The 26,500-nt window shown below is 38.4% G+C and overlaps 1 protein-coding gene across 1 annotated transcript in view; it reads left to right on the forward strand.

Moving 5' to 3' along the window:
- Positions 1-21,741, forward strand: part of LOC120539489 (phospholysine phosphohistidine inorganic pyrophosphate phosphatase) — a 291,572-nt gene extending 269,831 nt beyond the window's left edge. Inside the window, exon 7 of the mRNA XM_039769598.1 lies at positions 20,769-21,741. Within this exon, the coding sequence (XP_039625532.1) occupies positions 20,769-20,865 (97 nt within the window). The 3' untranslated portion in view covers positions 20,866-21,741. The remainder of the gene's footprint in view (positions 1-20,768) is intronic.
- Positions 21,742-26,500: the final 4,759 nt, after the last annotated feature.

Below are 26,500 nucleotides of genomic sequence, written 5' to 3' on the forward strand. Positions count from 1 at the left end.
ACAGTATCTCACAAAAGTGAGTACACCCCTCACATTTTTGTAAATATTTTATTATATATTTTCATGGGACAACACTGAAGATGTGACACTTTGATACAATGTAATGTAGTCAGTGTACAGCTTGTATATTAGTGTAAATTTGCTGTCCCCTCAAAATAACTCAACACACAGTCATTAATGTCTAAACCGCTGGCAACAAAAATGAGTACACCCCTAAGTGAAAAATATCCAAATTGTGCCCAAAGTGTCAATATTTTCTGTGGCCACCATTATTTTCCAGCACTGCCTCAACTCTCTTGGACATGGAGTTCACTAGAGCTTCACAGGTTGCCACTGGAATCCTCTTCCACTCCTCCATGATGACATCACAGAGCTGGTGAATGTTAGAGACCTTGCGCTCCTCCACCTTCCATTTGATGATGCCCCACAGATGCTCAATAGGGTTTAGGGCTGGAGACATGCTTGACCAGTCCAGCACCTTTACCCTCAGTTTCTTTAGAAAGGCAGTGGTCATCTTGGAGGTGGGTTTGGGGTTGTTATCATGTTGGAACACTGCCCTGTGGCCCAGTTTCTGCTTCAGTATGTCACAGTACATGTAGGCATTCATGGTTCACTCAATGAACTGTAGATCCCCGGTGCCGGCAGCACTCATGCAGCCCCAGACCATGACACTCCCAACATCATGCTTGACTGTAGGCAAGACACACTTTTCTTTGTACTCCCCACACACGCTTGACACCAAATAAGTTTATCTTGGTCTCATCAGACCACAGGACATGGTTCCAGTAATCCCTGTCCTTAGTCTGCTTGTCTTCAGAAAGCTGCAGGCTTTCTTGTGCATCATTTTTCTTCTTGGACAACAGCCATGCAGACCAATTTAATGCAGTGTGCGGCGTATGGTCTGAGCACTGACAGGCTGACCCCCCACCCCTTCAACCTCTGCAGCAATTCTGGCAGCACTCATACGTCTATTTTCAAAAGACAACCTCTGGATACGACGCTGAGCACGTGCACTCAACTTCTTTGGTCGACCCTGGTGAGGCCTGTTCTGAGTGGAACCTGTCCTGTTAAACAGCTGTATGGTCTTGGCCACAGTGCTGCAGCTCAGTTTCAGGGTGTTGGCAATCTTCTGATAGCCTAGGCCATCTTTATGTAGAGCAACAATTCTTTTTTTCAGATCCTAAGAGAGTTCTTTGCCATGAGGTGCCATGTTGGACTTCCATTGATGAGCATGAGAGAGTGTGAGAGCAATAACACCAAATTTAACACACCTGCTCCACATTCACACCTGAGACCTTGTAACACTAACAAGTCACATGACATTGGGGAGGGAAAATGGCTAATTGGGCACATTAATGGCTGTGTGTTGCATTATTTTGAGGGGACAGCAAATTTACACTGTTATACAAGCTGTACATTGACTACTTTACATTGTATCAAAGTGTCATATCTTCAGTGTTGTCCCATGAAAAGATATAAAAATATTTACAAAAATGTGAGGGATGTACTCACTTTTGTGAGATACTGTATGTCCTGGTTTGGTTCCTGCCAAGCATCCTAAGATTTGTGTGAATTTATGCTGGCGCTGTTACTTAAAGTAAGATCAGGAGGGGTGGGGTGGGGTGACACTGACTCAGTTTACTTTTCTGGGGAAGCAGCTGTCTGGAACAGAAGCTTGTCGATGTTGAATCCTCCTTTTCTTTTTCCATCGCCTTTTCTAGTAAGATGTGACAACAAAGTTCCTCTGCAAGCTGAGCCATGAGCACTCTTCTTTTCTCAGTGACCCCCGTGCATGCCTTGCACAGTATAGGGTGGTCCCAATCTAATTATGCAATTGTCATTACGCTATAACTTATTAAGTTTGTTACACATAAAATCACCCGAAAAATCCCGGACCATCGCGAAGTGTGCAAACTGACAACATGAAGAATCATCTTTGCACCGAACTGGAATCGTTCCTGCATAAATCAAAGTCATCCAGACGATCTGGATCTGCATAATTAGATCGGGACCACCCTGTACATGTGCTTTTATCACCGCCAGCATGTTGTAGCACACAGCAACTGGCCAGCTGCATGTTCTTGCGCGCACTGAATAAGCTCATGATATGACTCTAAGTAACAGCACCAGCATAAATTCACACCCGATCTGACACTGTTCGTTTTCAAATAATATTGCATTAGTGTGATGATGTTTTTACTGCGGTGGGTTGGCACCCTGCCCAGGATTGGTTCCTGCCTTGTGCCCTGTGTTGGCTGGGATTGGCTCCAGCAGACCCCCGTGACCCTGTATTCGGATTCAGCGGGTTAGGAAATGGATGGATGGATGGATGTTTTTACATATATTGTCACTTTCTTTCAGGTGTGTAATAGAAACCACAGCATAGAGAGAAGTGTGTACGTTGTAACAGGTACACACGTAAATGTAGGAAGGACGATCCCTGCGTTCGTGTGAACTGTTAACATTTGAATCCGATGATTGCATTTAGCGCTGAAGTTACTGCTCTGTACTATTCTTTCCTCTGCATGTCCTGGAGTACAAAAGAAACAGCATACAGCAACATGTGGGGACTGGCAAGATCGGGGGGAAAAAAAACATGCAGTCACTGAATATATTGTAATAATGTTGCATCCGTGCCGTAAAGTTTTCCAAAATGTACTATACAGATCATAAAATGAATAATTCCAAATATAATATATACCTATGTCTCTGTTTTTTAGGTTTTTTTTTGACATAGACCATAAGGTGCTTACTAATTCAGTGTGAGCAGGAACACTCAATAAAACTGAATAAAAAAAAAAAATCAAGTGACAGTGAGATACAAAGAAGGCAGATTCGCCAGCGTCTGTGTGTCAGCTTTAATCCCTCCAGATGAGAGAATGTCCAGCTCCATTGTCTCAAAACACCACTCACATCTCCAGTTATTCCTAGTTTCAAATAAAAACTACCAGTGTCAGATCCCTGGGTGAGGGGGCAGTAGTATGTATCGTGATCGTGATTTAGAGAGAATAAAAGTGAAAAAAAAAAAAACGGTAACTTTTACAAGTCCTATAAATGTACACCGTGTGTTACAGACGCAAACCAAATGTATGTGTTTATTGTATAATATTAACAATAAGAGCAGCTCACTACTGAAAACGGCAAATATAGGAGGCAGTGGGGATCGAACCGGGGACTCTTGATTACAAGTCAGCCAATCTTAACGCTACACCATGGAAGCTGTTGTCTTTTCCTTGAACCTTTTGTGAAAGTGTTTACTTGATCTTTGGACTTCAGGCTTCATACATTATATAGTTTATGCCTACATTTTGTCATTTACTACTAAAATATGAAAAGCGTGTCTGGTTTAAAAATGTGTTTACACAGATTAGTGTAGAAACTGAACACACATGAAATGCGTGTGTTCCAAATAACAATCTATTATTTCCACTCTAAAACTCCACTTCACTCCCAGATTATCAATCAAGGCATGAGCTGGGAGACGTTTGTGCACATTTTAAGTCGGTGGGAGGATGGAATAGCTGGCTGTTTGCTGCTTGTCTTCATCGGCACATTTAGAGAACAAAAGATGCTGGCAGAGAGGTGCAAACAGATTTAAGGTGGGCCGGATCTACGAGTTTTTTCGTAGACTCTGGTAATTCTAGTGTTAAGCAGCTAAGACTATAGATGGATGTATGTAATCAGTATGGAAAGTTGGCTAGAAGTCCATGGAGATGAATACACATTTTGGCCCAGCATGTAGGTAAAAACAAAACTCTATTCCTTCTTGTTTAGTGCTATTTTTTGGATTTACGCAGATACCAGCTTCTACTTAATTAAAACTGCTTGACTTGTATTTCAGGCATGATTGTTCAATATTACATTCTCTAACACTAATTGTAGCAATAGCCCCACCTCCTTTTAATATATTTTCAGGACATGCTTAAGCAAGCTAAGAATAATCCACAGTGTCAGTCATTTGATTCCCTACACTACCATCTGTTCTGATTCCCCCGCTTCCCAAGTTCCTGGCTTCTTCTTGTCATGCTGAACATATTTATACAAGATGCTTTGACTGCCGGCAATACTGAAGACACATTCCTGACACTCCTTGCCAAATACCCAAAGCTCGCCAAGCATGGTCCTTTCCGTACATTACTCGGATGCATGGCTAGCAGTTGTTCTTTCCTTTGGATCAACCTGCCTGTTTATTTACACACCCTGAACTCCAGGAACGACTCTTGAGTCAGTGAGCACTCCCAAAGCACACAGCTGAGAGCTCTGAAACAGTTGAACTAGATGAGGTCACATTTTAAATAGCAGCAAAAGCTACTTAGTGCTTCAAGCCATGACCAGATAGCATGATTTAATGAAATGCGTTAAGGGTGGATTGTGGTGTAAGCAGGCAAATATCAATACAAAATCATTTAAGGCATTATGTTCTCTTTTTAACAATTCATTTTTTACAGTCATGTAAATAGGACAACACCATTCCATAGTTTAAAGCGAATCCTAACTCAGCCACTATCTCATTGCTAAACATTATTAAAACAGTTTCCTCTTCATCTCTTTCACATTTTTTTTAGAAAATTGCATAGTATAAAAGATGCTATGTATATGAAAATCATTTATTAAAAGGAATCGCTTATCCTGAATATCAGAGTGCAGTGTACACATGGGAGCTTATTTCAGAAAAACATAAACCAAATTCTGCATAAACAGGAAAGTTTATCGCTAGCAGTTTAAATGCAGTAATGCAATTTGGTGTAATTAGTGGGGATACTGATAAGATATAGCCATTGTAGGTCACAAAGCTGATATTCTCACTGATGGAATAAAAAGCATTTTAAAATTCTAAATTATGATCAGTAAGGTCGTTCATACCACTGCCTCACAGCTCCAGAGACTTCAGTTCGCAGTATTTGTGGAGTTTCCATATGCTCCTTGTGTTCCTTGCCAAAAGAAGTAGACACATAAAAATAAAAAATATTAATGAGCATAAAATATGCTACTTTATCATTGTGGATTATGTCAGAGGCAGAGTGACAGATAAAGAACGCGGCCTATGGTATTAAAAACCTGACAGGCCATGTTTCCAGCCTGAAAAAAGAAGCCAGTGTCTAAGAATTCATAGACAAATACATGATGGTTTACTTTGCTGATCTGCCTATATATGGTCAGAAATAGTGGGCTGTGTGCAGTAAACTAGCTCCTAAAGAGCAAACATAACACCACAAATCTGAAAAGTAGAAAAGCAGTATAGACTTAAAGTATGTGGAAAAAGTATACTGGAGCATAAATCAAAGTTTGCTGAATAAAATAAAAAGTAATTTACACTATGGGTAGGTAGAGATAAAATTTCAGCAGCTAGAAAATATCTTCATTTTCAGAACATGTTAAAAGAGCTGACATCTTACCATGATTCATGCGTCATCTAATGAAGGAGAAATAGCTACAATGGTGACACACACAGCTCACATGATTATAGCCATTCTACTATGCCCTTTGTGATATTGTGACATCTTAAATGTCATATTGTAAAAGATTATGAAATACTGAAGAAATAGAAAAAGAAAGCACAAATGGCAGCATGCAATAAACAGTGCAAATACAACTTCTACTGACTGTCACACATGGCACAGATTTCTTCTCACATCATATTATAAATATTCCACAGCAAATTAGTATAATTCATGTATTTAAAATAATTATCCTATTGTATTTATTTTGCAAGTAAACTTTGTATTTCAGCATTTTTACTTAAAGTCAACTAATATATTTCAAATAAATTCATGGTCACGTTGTATCACCACTGCTCAGAATTATGCAACTTTCCCAACTTAATGTTAATAGGTAGCAGTTGAAACCAAATAGACTACTTGTGCAGTAAGTCCACTATGTCACAGACGGTCTAATTTTTCATCTGTGTGCCTCAGGCAATAACTAGTTGTATTTTATTTTTTTCTTCTGCTTCTATTCCAGTGGTCAAATCTTACATAAAAGTGCTGTACAACATATAAAGTGTCAGAAATCATAAGGTCTGTTTTTTTTTTTTTTTTGTTTTTTTTAAAAAACTCAAACGCAATGCATGTTAGCATTCAGATTGAAGTAAAGTATGGGAATTTTAGCTGCTAAGGTCTACAGATGAGAAACAGTTGGTTGTTGACATTGTACTTGTTGAGTTGTTCAGATGCATTAGTTTTACTTTGTTCCTTCGTCATCTTGGGTGGTCATCTTTTTCCTTAGAAAATATACTGTAAAACATGTTGACTAAAGTAGCATTATATCACTCATTGTAAGAAATAAACAATATAGTTTGCTAAATGATTTTCTCATCCTTTTTTTAATCCCAGGAAGTTGAGACAAAACTGTTTTGTATAAATATAGGCATGCAAGATTTAAGGCATTACTAAAGAATCAGGAAGACAGACACACACACACACATATGTATATGACCTTACTGATCATTAGTAGATTTTATATTATATGTACACACACATATATATATATATATATATATATATATATATATATATATATATATATATATACCTGCTTACTTCAAGATTTATGATGGTATGGATTGGTGCACTAGCAATATCAAATGTAATGCATAGCCAAGTGTAGATGGCACAGCAGTCTATCACGTAGCAAATTTACACACACCTACATTCTTTCCCATTAAGCCAGGATTATTGTCTGTTCTGGAGTACAGTCAACGCCCGTTTATCGCGGTTAATCCATTCCAGACTCTGCTGCGATAAATGAATTTCCGCGAAGTAGGATTCTTTATTTATAAATTGAATATTTTTGCAGTTAGAGCATAGAAAGCCTGTTTACGACCGTCTAAATACATTTTCTAACATTATTAGAGCCTTCTAGACATGAAATAACACCCTTTAGTCAAAAGTTTAAACTGTGCTCCATGACAACACAGAGATGACAGTTCCATCTCACAATTAAAAGAATGCAAACATATCTTCCTCTTCAAAGGAGTGCACATCAGGAGCATAAAATGTCAGAGAGAGAGAGAGAGAGCGCGAGAAAAGCAAACAATCAAAAATCAATAGGGCTGTTTGGGCTTTTAAGTATGCGAGGCACCGCCGGACAAATTAGCTACAAGGATGGGAGCAATGTGAAGGTAGTCTTTCAGCATTTTTTAGAGAAGCGTCCATATCCTCTAGGCCAGTGTGCGAACAGCCCCTCTGCTCACACCCCCTCCGTCAGGAGCAGAGAATGTCAGAGAGAGTGAGAGAGACAGAGTCAAGCAAACATTTAAAAATCAATACGTGCTGTTTGGGCTTTCAAGTATGCGAAGCACCGCACGGGAAGCATATCGTATATCATTGAGGAGTTTTATTTAATATGTAATATGTGCTCTGATTGGGTAGCTTCTCTGCCATCTGCCAATAGCATCCCTTGTAAGAAATGAACTGGGCAAAGCAACTTAGGAAGCATGTACCATAAATTAAAAAACCCATTTTCCGCAGAAATCCACGAACCAGCAAAAAATCAGTGATATATATTTAGATATGCTTACATTTAAAATCCGCGTTACAGTGAAGCCACGAAAGTCGAAGCGCGATATAGCGAGGGATCACTGTATTTTTAGTAAATTCCCCATTCCTTTCAATAAAATTATGTGTTTAGGGATTTCAGGTGTAACCAAACTAATTTACTACTATGGACTGGAAAATCAAGATAAAACAAATGGGCAAACACATAAGAATAGCCTTAAGAATATTGATGGATTAAAAACAGGAAGTATCCACAAAAAAGATACAAAATTCAAGTGTCTTGACTTTTAAAAATGTATTTCTCTAAATATGTAAGTTTTCTCCATTGTTTTGTTATGAAATGTTTGATGTTTGACTTACAGAATGTTTCTAGCCAATTTTTCTATTTTAGTGCACTCTAGAAAAAAGCAGTATTAATTTTTTTTCTTAACTCCTGTTATGCCAACTTGTTATTCATGGGCACTATAATTTTGTGGGCTTGGCTGCCAGGGAGCGCGGTCCTGTGCATCAGAATTTCTGAAAATACCAGCACCATGCTTCACTTGTTATCTATGATTTGGAATGTTCTTTATTCATGTCTTTTTAGTGTTTTTGAATTATTTTCATCTGTTGGTATCAAACTTTATTTTGAACTTCATTTCCTAGTCCCATGTGTTTTACTTTCTCCTCAGTGCTCAGTTCAGTAGCAGTACAAACAGGCAAAATAAAAGCCAACAAAGAAGAGAAAAGTTCCTGGCACCCGATTATTCTTTGTTTTTTAAAGTTACTACCAACCCTCTTTTAACTTAGTAATACTTGTAAAATATGTGATGGGCAACAGGTACCAAACAACATTGTTGCAGTCATGTAATTAAGTCTTAAATGATGATGATGTCCATGTGAATTTCCAATAAATGGTGATGTCTATGTAAATTTCCAATCATAAAATGGTTAAAGTCATGAAAAAACAAAAAAATATAATAACATAAAACTGTTTAGTACTAATTCTTCTTCTTCTTTCGACTGCTCCCGTTAGGGGTTACCACAGCAGATCATCTTTTTCCATATCTTTCTGTCCTCTGCATCTTGTTCTGTTACATCCATCAGCTGCATGTCCTCTCTCACCACATCCATAAACCTTCTCTTAGGCCATCCTCTTTTTCTCTTGCCTGGCAGCTCTATCCTTAGCATCCTTCCCCCAATATACTCAGCATCTCTCCTCTGCACAAACCAGTGCAATCTCACCTCTCTGACTTTTTCTCCCAACCGTTCAACTTGAGCTGACCCTCTAATGTACTCATTTCTAATCCTATCCATCCTCATCACACCCAATGCAAATCTTAGCATCTTTAACTCTGCTACCTCCAGCTCTATCTCCTGCTTTCTGGTCAGTGCCACTGTCTCCAACCCATATAACATCTCACTACCATCCTGTAGATCTTCCCTTTCACTCTTGCTGATATCCGTCTGTCACAAATCACTCCTGACACTCTTCTCCACCCATTCCACCCTGCCTACACACTCTTTTTCACCTGTCTTCCACAATCCCCATTACTCTGTACTGTAGATCCCAAGTATTTAAACTCATCCACCTTCGCCAACTCTGCTCCTTGCATCCTCACCATTTCACTGACCTCCCTCTCATTTACACACATGTATTCTGTCTTGTTCCTACTGACCTTCATTCCTCTCCACTCTAAAGCATATCTCCAACTCTAGGGTTTCTTCAACCTTTTCAATACTATCACTACAGATCACAATGTCATCAGCAAACATCATAGTCCACAGGGACTCCTGTCTAATCTTGTCTTTCAACCTGTCTATCACCACTGCAAATAAGAAAGAGCTCAGACCCGATCCCTGATGTAACCCCACCCCCACCTTGAATGCATCTGTCACTCTTACCGCAGAACTCACTACAGTCACACTTCCCTCGTACATATACTGTACATCTCTTACATACTTCTCTGCCACTCCCGACTTCCTCATACAATACCACAACTCCTCTCGAGGCACCCTGTCATATGCTTTCTCCAGGTCCACAAAGATGCAATGCAGCTCCTCCTGGCCTTCTCTATACTTCTCTATCAACACCCTCAGAGTAAACATCGCATCTGTGGTGCTTTCTTTTCTTTTTGCCCAGAGGGGACTGGGCGGTCTCATGGTCTGGAATCCCTACAGATTTTATTTTTTCTCCAGCCGTCTGGAGTTTTTTTGTTTTTTCTGTCCCCCCTGGCCATTGAACCTTACTCTTATTCGATGTTAATGTTGATTTATTTTTTTATAATGTCTTTCATTTTTCTATTCTTTAATATGTAAAGCACTTTGAGCTACTGTTTGTATGAAAATGTGCTATATAAATAAATGTTGTTGTTGTTGTTGTTCTTGGCATGAAACCAAACTGCTGCTCACTAATCATCACCACACTTCTTAACCTAGCTTCCACTACTCTTTCCCATAACTTCATGCTGTGGCTTATCAGTTTTATCCCTCTGTAGTTACAACAGTCCTGCACACCCCCCTTATTCTTAAATATCGGCACCAGTGCAGTTCTCACTTCTTCTCCACTCCTCAGGCATCCTCTCACTTTCCAAGATTCCATTAAATAATCTGATTAAAAACTCCACTTCCATCTCTCCTAAACACCTCCCTGCTTCCACAGGTATGTCATCTGGACCAACAGCTTTTCCATTCTTCATCCTCTTCATAGCTGTCCTCACTTCCTCCTTGCTAATCTGTTGCACTTCCTCTTCCTCTCCCCTGTTTCCTTCACCAACATATCCATTGAAATCTGCTCCATTCACCACTGTCTGTCCCTTGGGTACACTGTTCATCAATTCATCCAACTCACTACAAAAATCTTCTTTCTCATCCATTGCACACCCAACTTGCAGTGCATATGCACTAACAACATTTATCATCACACCTCCAATTTAAAGCTTCATAATCATTACTCTGTCTGACACTCTTTTCACTTCCAAAACACTCTTGACATACTGTTCTTTCAGAATAACCCCTACTCCATTTCTCCTCCTACCCACACCATGATAGAACAATTTTAATCCACCTCCGATCCACCTGGCCTTACTCCCCTTCCATTTAGTCTCTTGCATGCACAATATATCAAGCTCCCTTCTCTCCATCATATCTGCTTTTTCTCCTTACCAGTCATACTGTCAGCATTCAAAGTTCCTTCTCTCAGTGCCACTCTCTTTACCTTCCTCCTCTCCTCCTGCCTCCGAGCACGTCTCCCCCCTTTTCTTCTCCTTCTTATTCTTTTTCTTAGGCCAACAGTAACCCAATTTCCGCCAGCACCCTGTTGGCTATGGAAATTTGTATTGTTGTCCGCTTATTGATTTGGCAAAATTTTACACCGGGTGCCCTTCCTGATGTAACCCTCCCCATTTATCCGGGCTTGGGACCGGCACAAAGAAACACACTGGTTTGTGCATTCCCTGTGGCTGGGTTAGTTACAAAAGCAAATAACATAAAGCTACAGAATGTTGCAAAACCTGTTAAACAAACTAAATCAAGGGATGATATACTAATTTCAAGCAGGCTTCACTGGGATTTCTGTTGCAGTTCTGATCACTCCAGTATGCACAAGACAAATCACCAGTAGAAAATAAGCAGAGATCGGTAGTCATGTGCATCTCTGGACCCAAAAATGTTATCGTAATCTGACAGGTTAACAAAAATGAACCTCTTTAGTCCTCATCTAGGAAAAGTAATACCTGTATATGTAAATATTCATAAATAATCTTAATTAAGCAGAATTCTGCATTTTATGTAATGAATGAAACGTGCTGAAAGACACTGGTGGAAATTAAGTAGTAATGCATTCAAGATGGAATCTGGGAAATGCATCTTCACATTAATGTTTATTGTAATAATGAATAAAGAGTACCAAATCATGTAATATGGAAGAAGCTTTGGAATAGCTTAGGTAAATGTGAAAGCTTAGTGGACTGATTGATCTTCTCCCATTTTACATTTTCTTGTCACATATCACTTTACCAAGTAATTAATAGTACCTAACAAAAAATTAATTGACTTTACAAAGCAGCTGATACAGATGGCAAATTCATGCAAAGTAATACTAAGAGAAGTAAATGTATATTTTTATATATGTATATTCATATTACTTTCTGTATGACAAAGGTTTCTTGCCAGCTGCTCCCTAAAGATGGTGCAGGTTAAACTTTCTTTTTCTTAAAACTTTGTGATAGCCAGTAACTTTCCATTGGTCATAAGATGAAAAACTGCTTCCTGATTGTCATAATGTTTTTTCTTATAAGGTCAGGTGTCTCTTGTCTGGTTAGTAGTTCAAAGAAGAATTACCCAGTTCGCTTGCTGTCCTCATGCAGTACTGTTGTAATAAAAGAAATGTATTGGAACAATTGCAGTGTGACTTCAGTGATTTTTTCTTTTGATTAAGAAATCCATGACAGAACATAAAGCAAGTTAGTTTTATGACTCAATTTTAATTTCTTGGTTGATGTGAAGTGTTCATGGCTGAAGTATTTTGTTTAATCTTTAATCTTTCTTTGATTACTTAAATAGCATTTTGTATATTCTGTTATTAATTCTGTTTGGGGTTTAGTTGTTTCTGTACTATATTTGTTTAATATAGTGTTGTTTGTGTGTATTAGTTTAATAGGATTTCTGCCCTGTCCCCTTCATGTAGAACCTGAGGGGACAGGGCTACCTCTTCATTCAGCTGGAGGATTACACCAACTGTATATAAAGAGAAATGTCAGTTTACACTGCAGCTTCACCATTGCCTGTCTTCTGTATTTTGACTTGTCAGTTCTAGAATTCTCTGGTTTTGACCCCTGGCTATTGTTTAAAGACTGTTTATTGACTTTGTGATTCTTGGATTTGTTCATCTTTAGGTTTTACCTAAATTTTTCCATCTTGTTCCTTTCTTGCTTTTTTGTTCTTTTTGAATCCCTAAAATAGCTTGCAGTATATAGGGACTTTGTGTTTGTTTTTTCCTTAAGATAGTGGTGTATGGGTTTATTCTCCTCTTAAAAGCTTTAGCCCCACTTGTTTGGCATGTAGAGGCTAGATGCCTGCCATTTAAGTTTAGGGTGAAGATGTTAGGAGTGAGGCTTTGTTGTGGATCTATACCTGTAAGGAGGGTAAGTAATGGTTTTGTTAGTTTTGATGTCTTCACCCATTTTTTTTAGTCCTGTTGTTGCAGGAAACACAGTAAAATAATTATAGTCAAGATATGTAGTTTCAACATATCTCCATTGTATCTTGAATTGGGCATTGGTGAGAAGTCTATAAACATATGCTAAAGTCAGTGAGGCTAAAATACCAACCTCCACACTGACCTGGTTTCTCCTCACACCACCAGCTCTAATTTGACTGGAATATAGACCCACCGCTGAAGATATGGAAATCTCAAAGTACATAATATATTGTGCAAAATATATATATATTTGTTGCAATTGTGAGCCTTGCATGTGGCACAACTACACAATTATGAAGTTTGTTCTCACTGTATAACTGTTACAATACAGTCACAGTTTTATATTGTACCCAAACAAGTAATACAACACAAATTACAAATGAACTTGTTCTTATAATTGTAGCAACAGAAGCAAGCATAGTACAAGTTTTGAGTTAATCCCACCAATGCACTCAGACCAGTTTTCCACAAATTTTCGTGTGTGCTCCAGCTCAACAAAATGGCAGTCATGCAATCACATGGTGCAGAGTGATGGAGGCATTAATTAAAGCATTGTTTCTGAGGTATAGGGAAACCACTTAGTGCCTTGACACATCAGTGTGTTTGAGATATGAACATTTTAGACTGTCTGCATTCCTTTATATTTTTTTTCTTGTTCAGGTGAGTTACTAGATTGAGATTTGTGTAGCTTGCGATAGAGCTGGGATAAAAATGCCACACTCACTGGCTGCTTGAATGAGCACAAGACTCTTAGGCCATGGTAAAAACCTGGCTGCTCTAAATGCTGAGCAGTACTAAAGCGGCCCTAGTTGTGATCTCCATTTACGTTCAGACACCCTTGCCATCCTTAGCTGCTGCTAAATGAGCACAAGACTTCTAGAGTATGATAATATTAATTTGTGAGCATTTGTGCAATTTAGAATTTCAGAACAGTTCTGGTCATGTTGCCACTTTATTATTATCAACTTTTGTATCATTTGCCAGATATTTATCAAATCAGACACATCATGAAACTATTCAGACATTGCACAGTGTCATACCTGAGCAAACTAGTTCAGCCTCACACTGCTCAGCAGTAGAAAAGGCAGAGGATAAATGTACAGCATAATGGTGTCACTTCTAACACCTTAGCCTCCAGGCCATGCTCCCTGCTCCCTGCTCCCTGCTTATTTATGCATGAAGGAGGTTTCCACAAAGATAAGGATAAAGTTTTACTAACTGGCAAAACTTGTCACGAGCCTGCACAGTTGTTGACAAAGCTTGATTAGTTTGCATGTTTAATGCATCAGAATTTAAATTGTATATGCAGGGTGTGTTAGTCACAAGTCCAAGGAGTAAATTCATTATTGCAAATGTAAATGTTATGTAACATGAATGATGTATATTGTATGTAAAACATCATCATTAAACTTGAAAAACACAGGTACGTGTTGCAGATTTCACTGAGTTTATTCTCACAATTTTAAATGGTGAACTAAAAAAAAAATAATGATAATATTAGCAGTAACAGTATTGTGTGAAATTCTTACTTGCATGCATCCATAACAAACAAGAAAGTACTAATGTATACAACTTCATTTTATTGAACAGAAAACAAAAATTAGCTTACATGATGTATTCCTTATCTTGTTTTTTTGCTGCTACCTAAAAATAATTGACGATTTTAATCCTTTACTAACAGAAATGTGCCTAAATCCAGAGCTGAGATGGTGTTGTGAAACAATTAGTGTGTTTATATGCACACACAAAACGGGGGTAATGTGAGTAACCCAGATAAGGGAGAATCTACGTTTCCATGGGCAAGTACACTTTTGGAGTTCTCCCTTTCCCATGTGCCCTTGACATCATTAAACTAAAAAAAAGAATTAAACATCATCAGCTACTGTGAATCTGAAAACAAGCATCAAGCCTTTGATCATTTTCTTGTGTACAGTACAGGCCAAAAGTTTGGACACACCTCCTCATTCAATGTGTTTCTTTATTTTCATGACCATTTACATTGGTAGATTCTCACTGAAGGCATCAAAACTATGAATGAACACATGTGGAGTTATGTACTTAACAAAAAAAGGTGAAATAACTGAAAACATGTTTTATATTCTAGTTTCTTCAAAATAGCCACCCTTTGCTCTGATTAATGCTTTGCACACTCTGGCATTCTCTCGATGAGCTTCAACAGGTAGTCACCTGAAATGGTTTTCACTTCACAGGTGTGCCTTATCAGGGTTATTTAGTGGAATTTCTTGCTTTATCAATGGGGTTGGGACCAGCAGTTGTGTTGTGCAGAAGTCAGGTTAGTTGGACGATCATTTATTTTTCAACAGGACAATGACCCCAAACACACCTCCAGGCTGTGTAAGGGCTATTTGACCAAGAAAGAGAGTGATGGAGTGCTGTAAATGGTCATGAAAATAAAGAAAACACATTGAATGAGGAGGTGTGTCCAAACTTTTGGCCTGTACTGTATTATAAATTCATTTAGTCCTTCAGGTGCTGTAAAGTAAATAACATCCATCTCCTTTTTACATCCTTAACCTAAGCCACCAATGATTCATGGTATGAATACAAGCAGCTGTGTTACCTGATCACACTACATATATGTAAGCAAATAACAGTATTAAAACTAAACTGACACTTTATGAATGCAGTGGAACCTCAGTTCACGACCATAATTTGTTCCAAAACTCTGGTTGTAACCGATTTGGTCGTGAACCGAAGCAATTTCCACCATAGGATTGTATGTAAATACAATTAATCAGTTCCAGACCATACAAACTGTATGTAAATATATATTTTTTTTAGTTTTTAAGCACAAATATAGTTAATTATACCATAGAATGCACAGCGTAATAGTAAACTAAATGTAAAAACATTGAATAACGCTACCTGCCTTTTGGCCGCGTCCTGTTCGCTATCGGTGGGCTGATGCTGCAGGCAGCATACTGTATGCAAGTGGAGGTGACTGTGTGGTGGGCAGGTGGTGAATCACTGGTCACTGCCCCCATTCATTCTCAATAGCAAGCCTGCTTGTAGTGTTACGTACATAGCAGGAAGTTGTCTATCGTCGGTACACCTGACATGCTAATGAGGGGTGTGGTCTTGCTGTGATAGCGTGTACAGTGCTGTGCAGAAGAGCTCATCTTCCACAATGTGTCTGAAACACAAATCTGATGCAAGTGCTGGTGATACAGTAAAGAAGAGAAAAACCATCACCATGGAAAATAAAGTAGAAATAATAAAAAGTTCAGAGAGCGGTAAAACTCCCATCATTCATTGGCAGAGCACTTGGTTACAGTCAGTCAACAATAACATTTATTAAAATAATGCCCCTGTTCCGACTTACATACAAATTCAACTTAAGAGCAAACCTATAGTCCCTATCTCGTACGTAACCCGGGGTCTGCCTATATTGTTTTGCCTGATACTTTAAAAAGTAACTGGACTATGTAAGGCAGATTACTTATAATGCGTTACCCACAACACTGACCCAACATTCTTCTTCTGAGCTTAGCACTCAGCTCAACAACATAAATTTAGTAATTTCTGAAATACTGAGACATTTCAATCAAGAGAAGGAATAATGCAATCACCCAAGCATTTCCTTAAGGAAATTTATCTTGTGGATGTTCCTACCTGTAGCTGCTAAAAGTGTGTGTGAAGCAAAGACATGCACAGGTGAACAACAGACAAGCGCAGACTACAAAATCCTTAACTGTAACCTGGTTAAGGATTTAAATGGCCATAATCTGGTTACTCGCAGAGAAATCTACGTGTGTTGACCAGATTTCTCAGAGACCAATGTCCTGGTTACTCTAACTGAAATAAGGATTTACATAGCATTTTAGAAAAGAGGATACTGTGAATAAATGGGTTATTAAAGTGCATGTAAATGCACCGAATGACACAAGGTGGATGTTTTAAACAAACAGGTCAGACCAAGACCTTACTGAATCTGTCTTCCAATATAAGCCTCACCTCAGGCAGCCAAACACCAAAACTCAAGAGGCAGGTTGTCATGCCTGTCCAGGTCTAAAATGGGGTACTTTAACTTCAAAGAATGCTATAAAGGAGAGGATACAACCTAGTGCTGGGCGGTATGACCAAAATTCTATATCACAGTATTTTTCAGAATAATACCAGTTTCATGGTATTCAACTGTATTTTTTCCCTTGCATGAGTAGATGTTAACCAAATTTTCCACTGCAATTACTGCAGTAGACTGGCTAAGAATAACCTATTCCACTGTCATGAGAATTGTACATTGTACAAAAAAACATTTTAATGTGTACACAAGTGTTAACACAGGTTTGTATGGTCCCATAAAGTGATAGTTTTCAAGAGGGTGGCACTAATGAAGAGAAGGAATCACATTGCATGACAGCTGCAGTCAAAATATAGAACCTTTTTATTGAACAAATTTTGCAAACAACTTAAACTAAAATTTTGACAACATATTTTCAACCATTCAAAGAGGCATTTAGACTTAGTAAAATATCCAGAGGTGCTTGTCAAAAGTTGTATTGCACTGAACATGTCTTAGAAAAGGAATAAATAGTAAATATGTTTTGTAAACCAACTACACTTTCTGTTAATGTTAACAATCTCTGTCCACTGACACGTTAAAGTGACTTTTTAAACAACTTTACCATCATTAAACTGCATAATGTTTAAACTAATAAATAATAATAAGATAAATAATAGTGCAACTTCCATTAATAATACTATTACTTCAAGACTTCAAGCCCAGGTACATTACGCAGTATTCACCAAATAAAAATAAAATAAAACAAGTGCAACTTGGTGATGACATCTTTACCAACTGAAACATCATGTAGGTAAATTGCATTAATATGGACCTTGCTTCAAGCTAAGCTATATACATAAATAATACAACTGCAACTTGCATTTATAATGCTATTTGTGGTATAGCCCTACGGAATCGCATTAGGGCCACGGTGAAGAAAAAAAAATACACAGGGGGAAAAAAAATATGTAGAGAATAAAATCGACATGTTGGCTTTATTCTCGACATTTCCACTTTAATCTCGACACTTATGTCAAGATTAAAGTCAACATTTCCACTTTATTCTCATAGTTTATTTTATAATTAAACTAGAATGTCATAAACTAAACATCATCAATCAATGTTTAATTTACTAGATTTTCTCAAACCCCATAAGTTAATGTTGCACATTAAATGCTTGTGTGGTGTTCCCCGACCCAGTTGTTAATCGCTATGCGTTTCTTAAACTGACTTCCTCCGCACTAAGAGGAGGTGCCGGCAGCGATCACCGCACAGAATCCATTCACTTCATGATATTCCAGCTCTCGGAAAATTTAGAATGCTAAGATAAATACTTGATATCATTTTCATAATGAAATGCATTAAAGCAGGTATTAAACATGCACGGCAGTGAGGCGGTAGTGCTGCTTCTCGCAGTAAGGGGTCCCCAGGTGTATGTTCAGTGTAGAGAACTTTATGGCAGGTGTGACGAGGCTCCAAAAAACTGGATGTATGAATGGGTATCGCACAGGTTTAACTTAAATATTGTGTAAATGTTGGGTTTGTGATCTGGTGGTTGGAGACACGAACACAGAATTCAATGGATGTTTTTCTGATTGGGCTTTCTTTATTGCATGCGTGCTGTCTGTCATACGTACCTATCCTTCCTTTTTCTTTCTCCACATAACCAATCACCACATGATAAACATCTTTTTGAAATTAAAACTAGTTATAAACTTAGCCCACGGAGTGTTCAGAACTTTAAAAAAAATCTTCGTTATACATGTTTAATTATGCCATCCATTCAGGGTTTCACCCATCCCAGCAAGCATTGTGTGCGAGGCAGGAGCAAATCCTGAATGCCAGCGCGTCGCAGGGTGAATACAAGCAATACATACACTAGCAGGGTCAATATAGCATAACAAAACCCTACATCCTACATGACTTTGAAAGGAAACTGAAGCAGGCCGAGTAAACCTACCAGAAAAACATGCAAATTCAAGGCAGGGAACACCTGAGACCCCCTTGCTGCGAGGTAGCAGTGCAACCTCCACACCACAGTGCCCCTATATGATTAATACATGCTTTAATGCATTTCATCATGAAAATTATATCAAGTATTTATCTTAGCATTCTAAATGTTCAGGGAGTAGGAATCTCGTGAAATCAATGTATTCTGTGTGCTGCCTGCACGTCCTCTTAGTGCAAGAGGAAGAGGAAGTCTGTTTAAGAAGCACGTAGCAATTAACATGGCTCGGGGAACACTTAACACAAAGCATTTAATGTACTACATAACTTATGATGGGGTTTGAGAAAATCTAGTAAATGAAATATTCATTTATTCTACTTTAATGGCAAATTACGAGAATAAAGTCAACATGTCAACTTTAATCTCGACATAAACAGCAAGAAAAAGTAGAAATGTCGAGAATAAAGTCAACATGTCGACTTTATTCTCATTATAAGCGTCGAAATTAAAGTGGAAATGTTGAGAATAAAGTCGACATGTTTTCATACTATTACACAGTACCCAGGTACATTACACAGTATTGAAAAAAAAAATAAAACAAGTACAACTTGGCTTGCAGTATTATCCAGTAGTATAGAAACAGTATTCACAGATTTGAACATAATGGTCCACGTCCGACCTTTTAAAACCAAAGTATCTCCAGACAACGGACGTGACTCCTTTTTTTCAGCAAAAGTTCTTCTGTGTCATCATGTTCAACTTTATCGTTTGCTACAGCTTCAGTTTCTGAATGTTCTCTGTCCATTTTCACCGCGCAATACCTCCACTACTACATGTACCCCGTTGCATGCATGTTTAGCGGTGTAGCAGTGAAAAAGGTCCCCCCTTAAACAGCTTCCCGCTGTGCCACATTCTGAACGTTGTTTAGGCAACTAAACCGGTAATGCGGTATAAGAAAAACCATATCATAAAAAAAATAAAAAACAGTTTTCAGTATGAACTGGTATACTGCCCAGCACTAATACAACCATTGGCCTGAATGACAAAGCAAATGAAAGACCTTTATAACTCTAAAAGTTATTTGTATCAACAAAAATGTAAAAAAATGGCAAAAACAGGAACAAAGTACATAATAATCACCAATACCTTAAAAGGCAACCCAAGGCAAAATCACAAACCAAATAGTTTGTAAACAAAGCAAAAGAATCCACAAAACAATAAATCACAACAGTATTCATTCGATTCTCCATAATTCTTAGTGTCCATCAGAATATAAAGGTGGAGGGTGGTCCCAGCAGTAATAACATAAGGGAGGGCCTGCATCTTGGGATTGCACCCAGAAAGCACAAGAAATATATTTAAACATACTATATACGTTGTACGTTAAGTATTAAATAATAAATAATAAATAAATGTGGCAATACTAACAAAAGTTACATAAAAACAAAAACTGCATACTTCAAAAATAATACAAATAATCATAAAACAGAAAATGAACAGGCCCTAGCTATAACATACAGTAAAAGGTTTGATCCCAATTGTGACTTTAGGAGGTGTTTTAAACCAGTATTGCCATCAATATGTAAATAAAATGTATTATTATTATTCATTTACAGTTATTATTAATTTAAAGAATAGTGTGGCAGACATCACCATTTGCTTACATGTCTTGTCTGTTAACATCTTGTGCTTGATGATTAGTATATCTTGTCTAAGTTTATTTGTGCATCAGACCTCTACCTTTTTTATACCTCCATTGTGAGTTTACATCTTGACTTTTGGTTCCTTTCTCATTGGTTTCTCAGAGATGTGATCTGCTTTCATTGACTTGCATCACTCAGACATTACTAGTAGCTCATCTTCTGGAGTTTGTATTATTATGTTGCCAAGACCCTGCCAGTCAGTGACCGAGAAATTTCTACAACTGTTTATAAAAATATTAAACAATGCTTTAAAAATTATGCTAACATTAATTTTTATATTGACTGAATTACAGATTAAATAAAAATAACACTTCCCTATTTTATCACATTGTTTATTATGCTTGTTTTTTTTTTTTTCTTCTTCTTCTTGGAATGGATTACATCTTTTCTCCTGTCTCTTTCCTGTTTATCTCGGCAGACCCACGGATGAGCTGCACCCAACTGTTAAGGCCGACCTGTGTGTAAACAATCTGGCTGAAGCTGTGGATAATATTCTGAGAGCTCTGGGTAAATGAAGTTGATGAAGTTCAAGAAGCATCCAGCATGTCCCAGTCTGAATGGTGCCATAGATGCAGCTAATCTGTGATTCCATGACAGCAAAATTAGCTTATCTGATTAACAGTTAGAGCACACATAACCATTGTATAACCCCATTTTCGTTTTTTCTAGCTCAAATGTTGGCTGACAGTAAAACGATTAGCCTAATGCACATTCTTTACAGTAAATAAACAAACAACAGCTAAAAATGTTTTCAAAAGGACTCTTTGTTTTCAGTAATCATTTATAATTAGTTGTATGCTCTTTTTTTTCTTGTCTGGTCTCGCTCTGTTTAGCACCATGATCAAAATCACGAAACAGGACTTTATGCAAGTAATAAGTAATTCTTTTAGAATACAAATCAGTCAGCTGATTTTATAAAAGCAGATAAAAAGATAAAATATGCCATTTTTCTTTAAGCTACTATATATCAGATTGGAGCAGAAGTAATTAATGCATTATATAGCAGGTTTCTTTTATAATGTATGTACTGTGTTCATTGGGAACAGTTAACAGACTTTCATTATTTAGAAAACAGAAAATAATGTTTTTAAAGATGGCCTTACAAACCTACAGATAATGTTATTAAAGATTATTTTTACACACTTGATATTTTCAGCTGATACTGGGAAGAGTGCTTTACTAGACCCATCAAAAGGTGAATTTGGTTCTGAGGATTAAATGAATGGGGTCATTAAATCTTTTCACTCCACAGAATAACTTCTGCTGTGTGGGTGGAGGTGTGGCAGCCGAAAAGGCAGAACATGAATGAAAACGTTCCAACCCTGAAAAGTAAAATTATTTTCAGTTTTCTTCTTTATCTTTTGTGCCTTCTTCACGCCCAGCCACCTGTAGTATTGTGTTGTATGTCAAACCTTCATTCTTTTCATTTCTTGTTTGTTTTTTACTGGTGTAGTAGAGTTTGAATGTTCTCCCCATGCTGTCATGAGATTCTTGCTTCTCCTGTTAAAGGCTTCTAAATTCCAAAGACAGGCTCACAGTGTGATTTGTAAAGTTAAATTACCTTGATGTACATTGAGTGGTACCTCATAATGAATCTCAGCAACAGATTCCTCAGCGTGAACTACAATGTTATTGAAGACTAGCTATGCTACCCATCTAAGGCGGATTGAAATCTAATCACCATAGATCTCAGCATTAACAACTGCAGTACACCAGCAATTGGAATGGAATACTGCATTGAAATAGAGTAATAAAATATGTTGCATTTGTTGTTCCAAGAGATGGAACATCACAAACATTTGCAGTAATTAAAATGCTTTACTACAAATATTTGTGATGTGCCATCTGTTGGAATGACCAAAACCAAATAGACACACAGACAGTTACCCTTTTATTAAGGTGAGAAAGCTGTTGTTGGATTTCTACTCCAAAAGGTTTGTTCCTTCTCATCCCGGGTTTGCTTGATTAGGCTGGAATCTGGTGAAGAATAACTGTCATGGTCATGGAGCCATTCGTGGATGTGTGCCCTGTTACCATAAAATGATTGCTGACAACGATTAAATGTTATGGGCCAGGATTTGTCATAAAAATCCAACCACCACTAGTAGCCTGTCATGAGCCCATTACGCTTTTTACCATATCTTCGTATTAGAACCATCAAGAATTCATAAGAAACTCCATTCCTTAGGCCAGACCTTTTATTCATTTTTCAGTAGTCTGTGTTCCTAAGCACACTGTAATGTTACCTGTTTTGTTTTTGGCAGAAAGCCCCATATCTCTGACAAAGGATTAAACATGGTTCATTCTGTTACGCGTCTTTTGGAAGCCCTGCTTTCTTTAGTTGTGTGTTAAGTGATTGTGGCCACTGGTCTAAATGAACACTTCTTTATTTTTGAGTAAAGACCAATTCTACATAAACAAAATACACTGTTGTGTATGATGACACCACTAGATTTGCTTGTCCTGATACACTTATGCTGGCATGTCTGATGCCCACTGCAATGCCTTATCCAGTGCCACTAAAGTCATTAGTTTCGTCCATTCTCCCAGTGAACTTCATAGAGAAACCTTTTTTTTATTTTTTTTAATAAATTGCTTACAGTGAACAAGACACAAATCAAGCATTAATAAAATCATTACTATTTCCTGTACATTCATGTTTCTTTAACACCCGTGCCCTACCCAATTTGGAAGCCATCAGTCATCAACGAGGTTATCCAAGGCACAGCTTCTTTACTTTATAATACAGTAATATTAATTAGTTATTGCCAAATTCTGAAAAAACTTTAGTTTGTAACTTGCTGTGAAAATGTTATTTTATTTCTTTTTTAATTTTATTGATTTTATTGTAATCATTCCATACAGATAGATCAATTTTTACAAAAAAAAATAGGATTAAAAACAAATTAACCCCCACCCCTGATGAATTTTTGATGTCATTTTGTAGTTTTAACTGGAAGTGAGACAGCTTTAACCTTAATTCCCAATTTTCCTACAAGTTATTGCCATGCAGCCTATTGTATTGTTACATTGGTAGTTATAATTATAAGGATTAAACGGATAGATTAGATATAGCTTGCTCTCTTTCCCCCTTAGTCCCCCACCCCACCCCATTTTGCCTCCCCACATGAGGCTGGACCCCATTTCACAAAGTCCCAGTCCTCTGATATACCTAGAGACAGAGCACGTCCAAAACACAACAAGCCCTCCAGCAGCGCCATTTGAGGATTAAAAAGTAGAGATATCTATTGCTGATAAAGTCTAAATACTATAAGCATAAAATATAATCATCAACAGTCTTGAAATATTAAGACAGTAAACCCAGGGAATGGTGTTAAAACGTGGCCCTAAATAAGCATAGTAAACCCTAATGCGATAATAACAATAAACCAAGGGTATGTTGTTAAACAGTCTCCTTTAGAACTGTTAAAAACCAAAATTAAAAAAAAGAAAGAACTACTTTAATTTCTTCCACACTTATGCGTGTAATTGTAATTAAAACATAAACAAAAAGTGGCCGAGAAGAAAAAATGATGTATAATTATGGTACCCGTATCACTGCAAGCAGATCAGACAGCAGGTAATATCTTATTGCCATGCCATGACAGGATGTGGACTCACTTTCATATTTCAAAAAAGCGTCGGGATCAGCTTTCTTAACTTTTTTGCTTCCTCCTTGGAGGAGAAGATGTGATATTTGTCTTGAATATCCACGTTGAGTTTGGCAGGATACAAGAGGCTGTATCTGATATCGGCTTTCTGTAACTGCTATTTAATGTTGTAAAAAGCTGCACGTTTAGCAGCTGTTGAGGGTGAGAAATCAGGGAAAATACACGTGGTTATTTTCAAATATAATCTCTTGTTTGTGTCTGAGAAGTGCCAATTTAAACAATAAACTTAAACTAGCCGACCCGCGGCATAGCGTACGCCACATAATTATTAATTGATGAGTCAACACTTCCTGAAAGACACAGTTGTCCAAATGGGGTGGGTCAGAGGATACAACTGTGAGTGATTGAAATGATGGAACTCTGGAGAGAGCAACATACAATTGTCCGTGACTGAAAACTGGTTTTGGCAGATACAGGCATATCTTTTTGAAAGTTTGGCCCTGTGCCTTATTAATTGTCATTGCAAAGGCTAATCTAACAGGAAATTGTCTGCGTGTAAAAGTAAAAGGCAAATTTGAATCTGATGGGGTCAGGGAAATCCGGGGAATAAGGACAGTTTGTGAGGTGGGAGCTGCGATAGTTTTACACTCCAGTACATTGCGGTGAATGCTGGTAACAGTCAGTCTAGTGCCATTACAGAGACCTCTTGCTGGCATGAGGTTTCTGAGAAGCATGACGACTGAACCAATTTTAATTTTGAGTTTATGCGGAGGCATGCCAGTGGGAGTAAGACTTAAGAAATTCTTCAGGGAATGAAAGTTGATCTGCGGGATCATCTGTGACGATGGAGTCAACGCTGGTGAAAGTTACTTTATCAGTTGGGATAAGTTTCAGTACTTGTTTATTAAGGTGTAGCGAGTCTTTGTTGGTGACGCTTAATGCTTAATGCCCCAAAACATGAGGCTGAGTCTCAGTACTTTAGCAAAACCAGCTTTAGTCAACTTGAAACAAGAACAGCAGGTTTATTTATTGCTGCGGGAGCCACCACTCTCCTATACACAGACACAGCTTCGGGGCCAGGTCCGTGGCCAAGTTATACTGTTCCCTGCATTTACAATGTTCCTTGCATCACCCACTGGTGGCAGGCGCATACAGCCCAAACTCAATCGGCTCGTAGTTTTTTCCACAGAGCTATGCATACAGATGCGGAAGTCATGCTTTGTCGTGTTGTCCCATTAGGGGGTCGTCAAAGAATTCAGAAACTTCCCATCCCAACCCCCCCCAAAGCTGGTGTGGGCAAAGCGACTGTCTACGCCAGGCTCAACCGGGTGGGAGAGAACATCAGCATTGGTGTGTGCAGCTCTGGGTCGGTGGTGAACATCAAAAGCGAAACCCTGCAAGCTAATAGACCATCAAGTGAGCCGTGCGTTCATATCCTTCTGTTTGTACAGCCACTGAAGCCTGGCGTGGTCAGTCAACAGGGTAAACCACTGTCCCCAGAGGTAGTAACAGAGGGCCTCTACCGCCCACTTAATCTCTAAACACTCCTTTTCAATGGTCAAATAATTATGCTCCCTGGGTGACAGCTTTCTGCTGAGAAACGTGATGGGGTGTTCCTCCCCCTCAAAACACTGTGAGAGCACCACTCCTAAACCAGAAACAATTGCATCCATTTGCAGAATAAATTCCTTCAAAAAGTCTATATTGCGCAGAACCGGAAACGAGGATAAAGTGGCTTTTAGGTCTGAGACGGCTCTTTCACCAGGCGTCAGTCCAGACAACACTATGATTCTTTCTGCCCTTTGTCAAGTCATTGAGGGGGGTGGCACAATGCGCAAAGTTGGGAATAAACCGTCTGTAGTACCCCGTGAGCCACAGGAAGGCATGATCCTGCCTCTGTGTTTCTGGATATGCATATGCAAACACCTCCCACACCTTGTCTATTTGAGGCATGAGCAAACCTTTCTTAGGTTTAGCCGTCAACCCTGCCAGCCGTAAACTGTCAAGCACCACCTGAAGACGGACAAGATTACAGTCCCTGTAATTACTGAAAATAGAAACATCGTCAAGATAGGCACCCGCGTATGCGAAATGGGGACGCAGGATCTGGTCCATCATCTACTGAAAGCTGAATGGCGCGCCACGGAAACCAAAAGGGAGCACCGTAAATTCTAATAGCATGTTGGGAGTGATGAATGTGGTCTTTTCACAGCTGGACTCCTCCAAGGATGCTTGTCGATATCCCTCCGTGAGGTCTAGGGTGGAAAGATATGAGGCCTGCCTGAGCTTCTCCATGAGCTCATCCACAAATAGAATAGAGTATGCATCAAACTTGGAAATCTTATTCAAATGACTAAAATCAATATAGAACCAAACTAAACTGACAGGCTTTGAGACAAGCACGATTGGATTCCGCCACTTTATTTTGCTCGGGTGAATAACGCCTAACTGAAGCATCTGCTGTACTTCTTTGTGTATCACCTTCCTTGTTGACTGTGCGAGGCGACATGGGGGCACCTGTACGGTAACACCGTATCTT

This window comes from Polypterus senegalus, chromosome 1 (genome assembly GCF_016835505.1).
Source record: "Polypterus senegalus isolate Bchr_013 chromosome 1, ASM1683550v1, whole genome shotgun sequence".
Lineage (NCBI taxonomy): Eukaryota > Metazoa > Chordata > Cladistia > Polypteriformes > Polypteridae > Polypterus > Polypterus senegalus.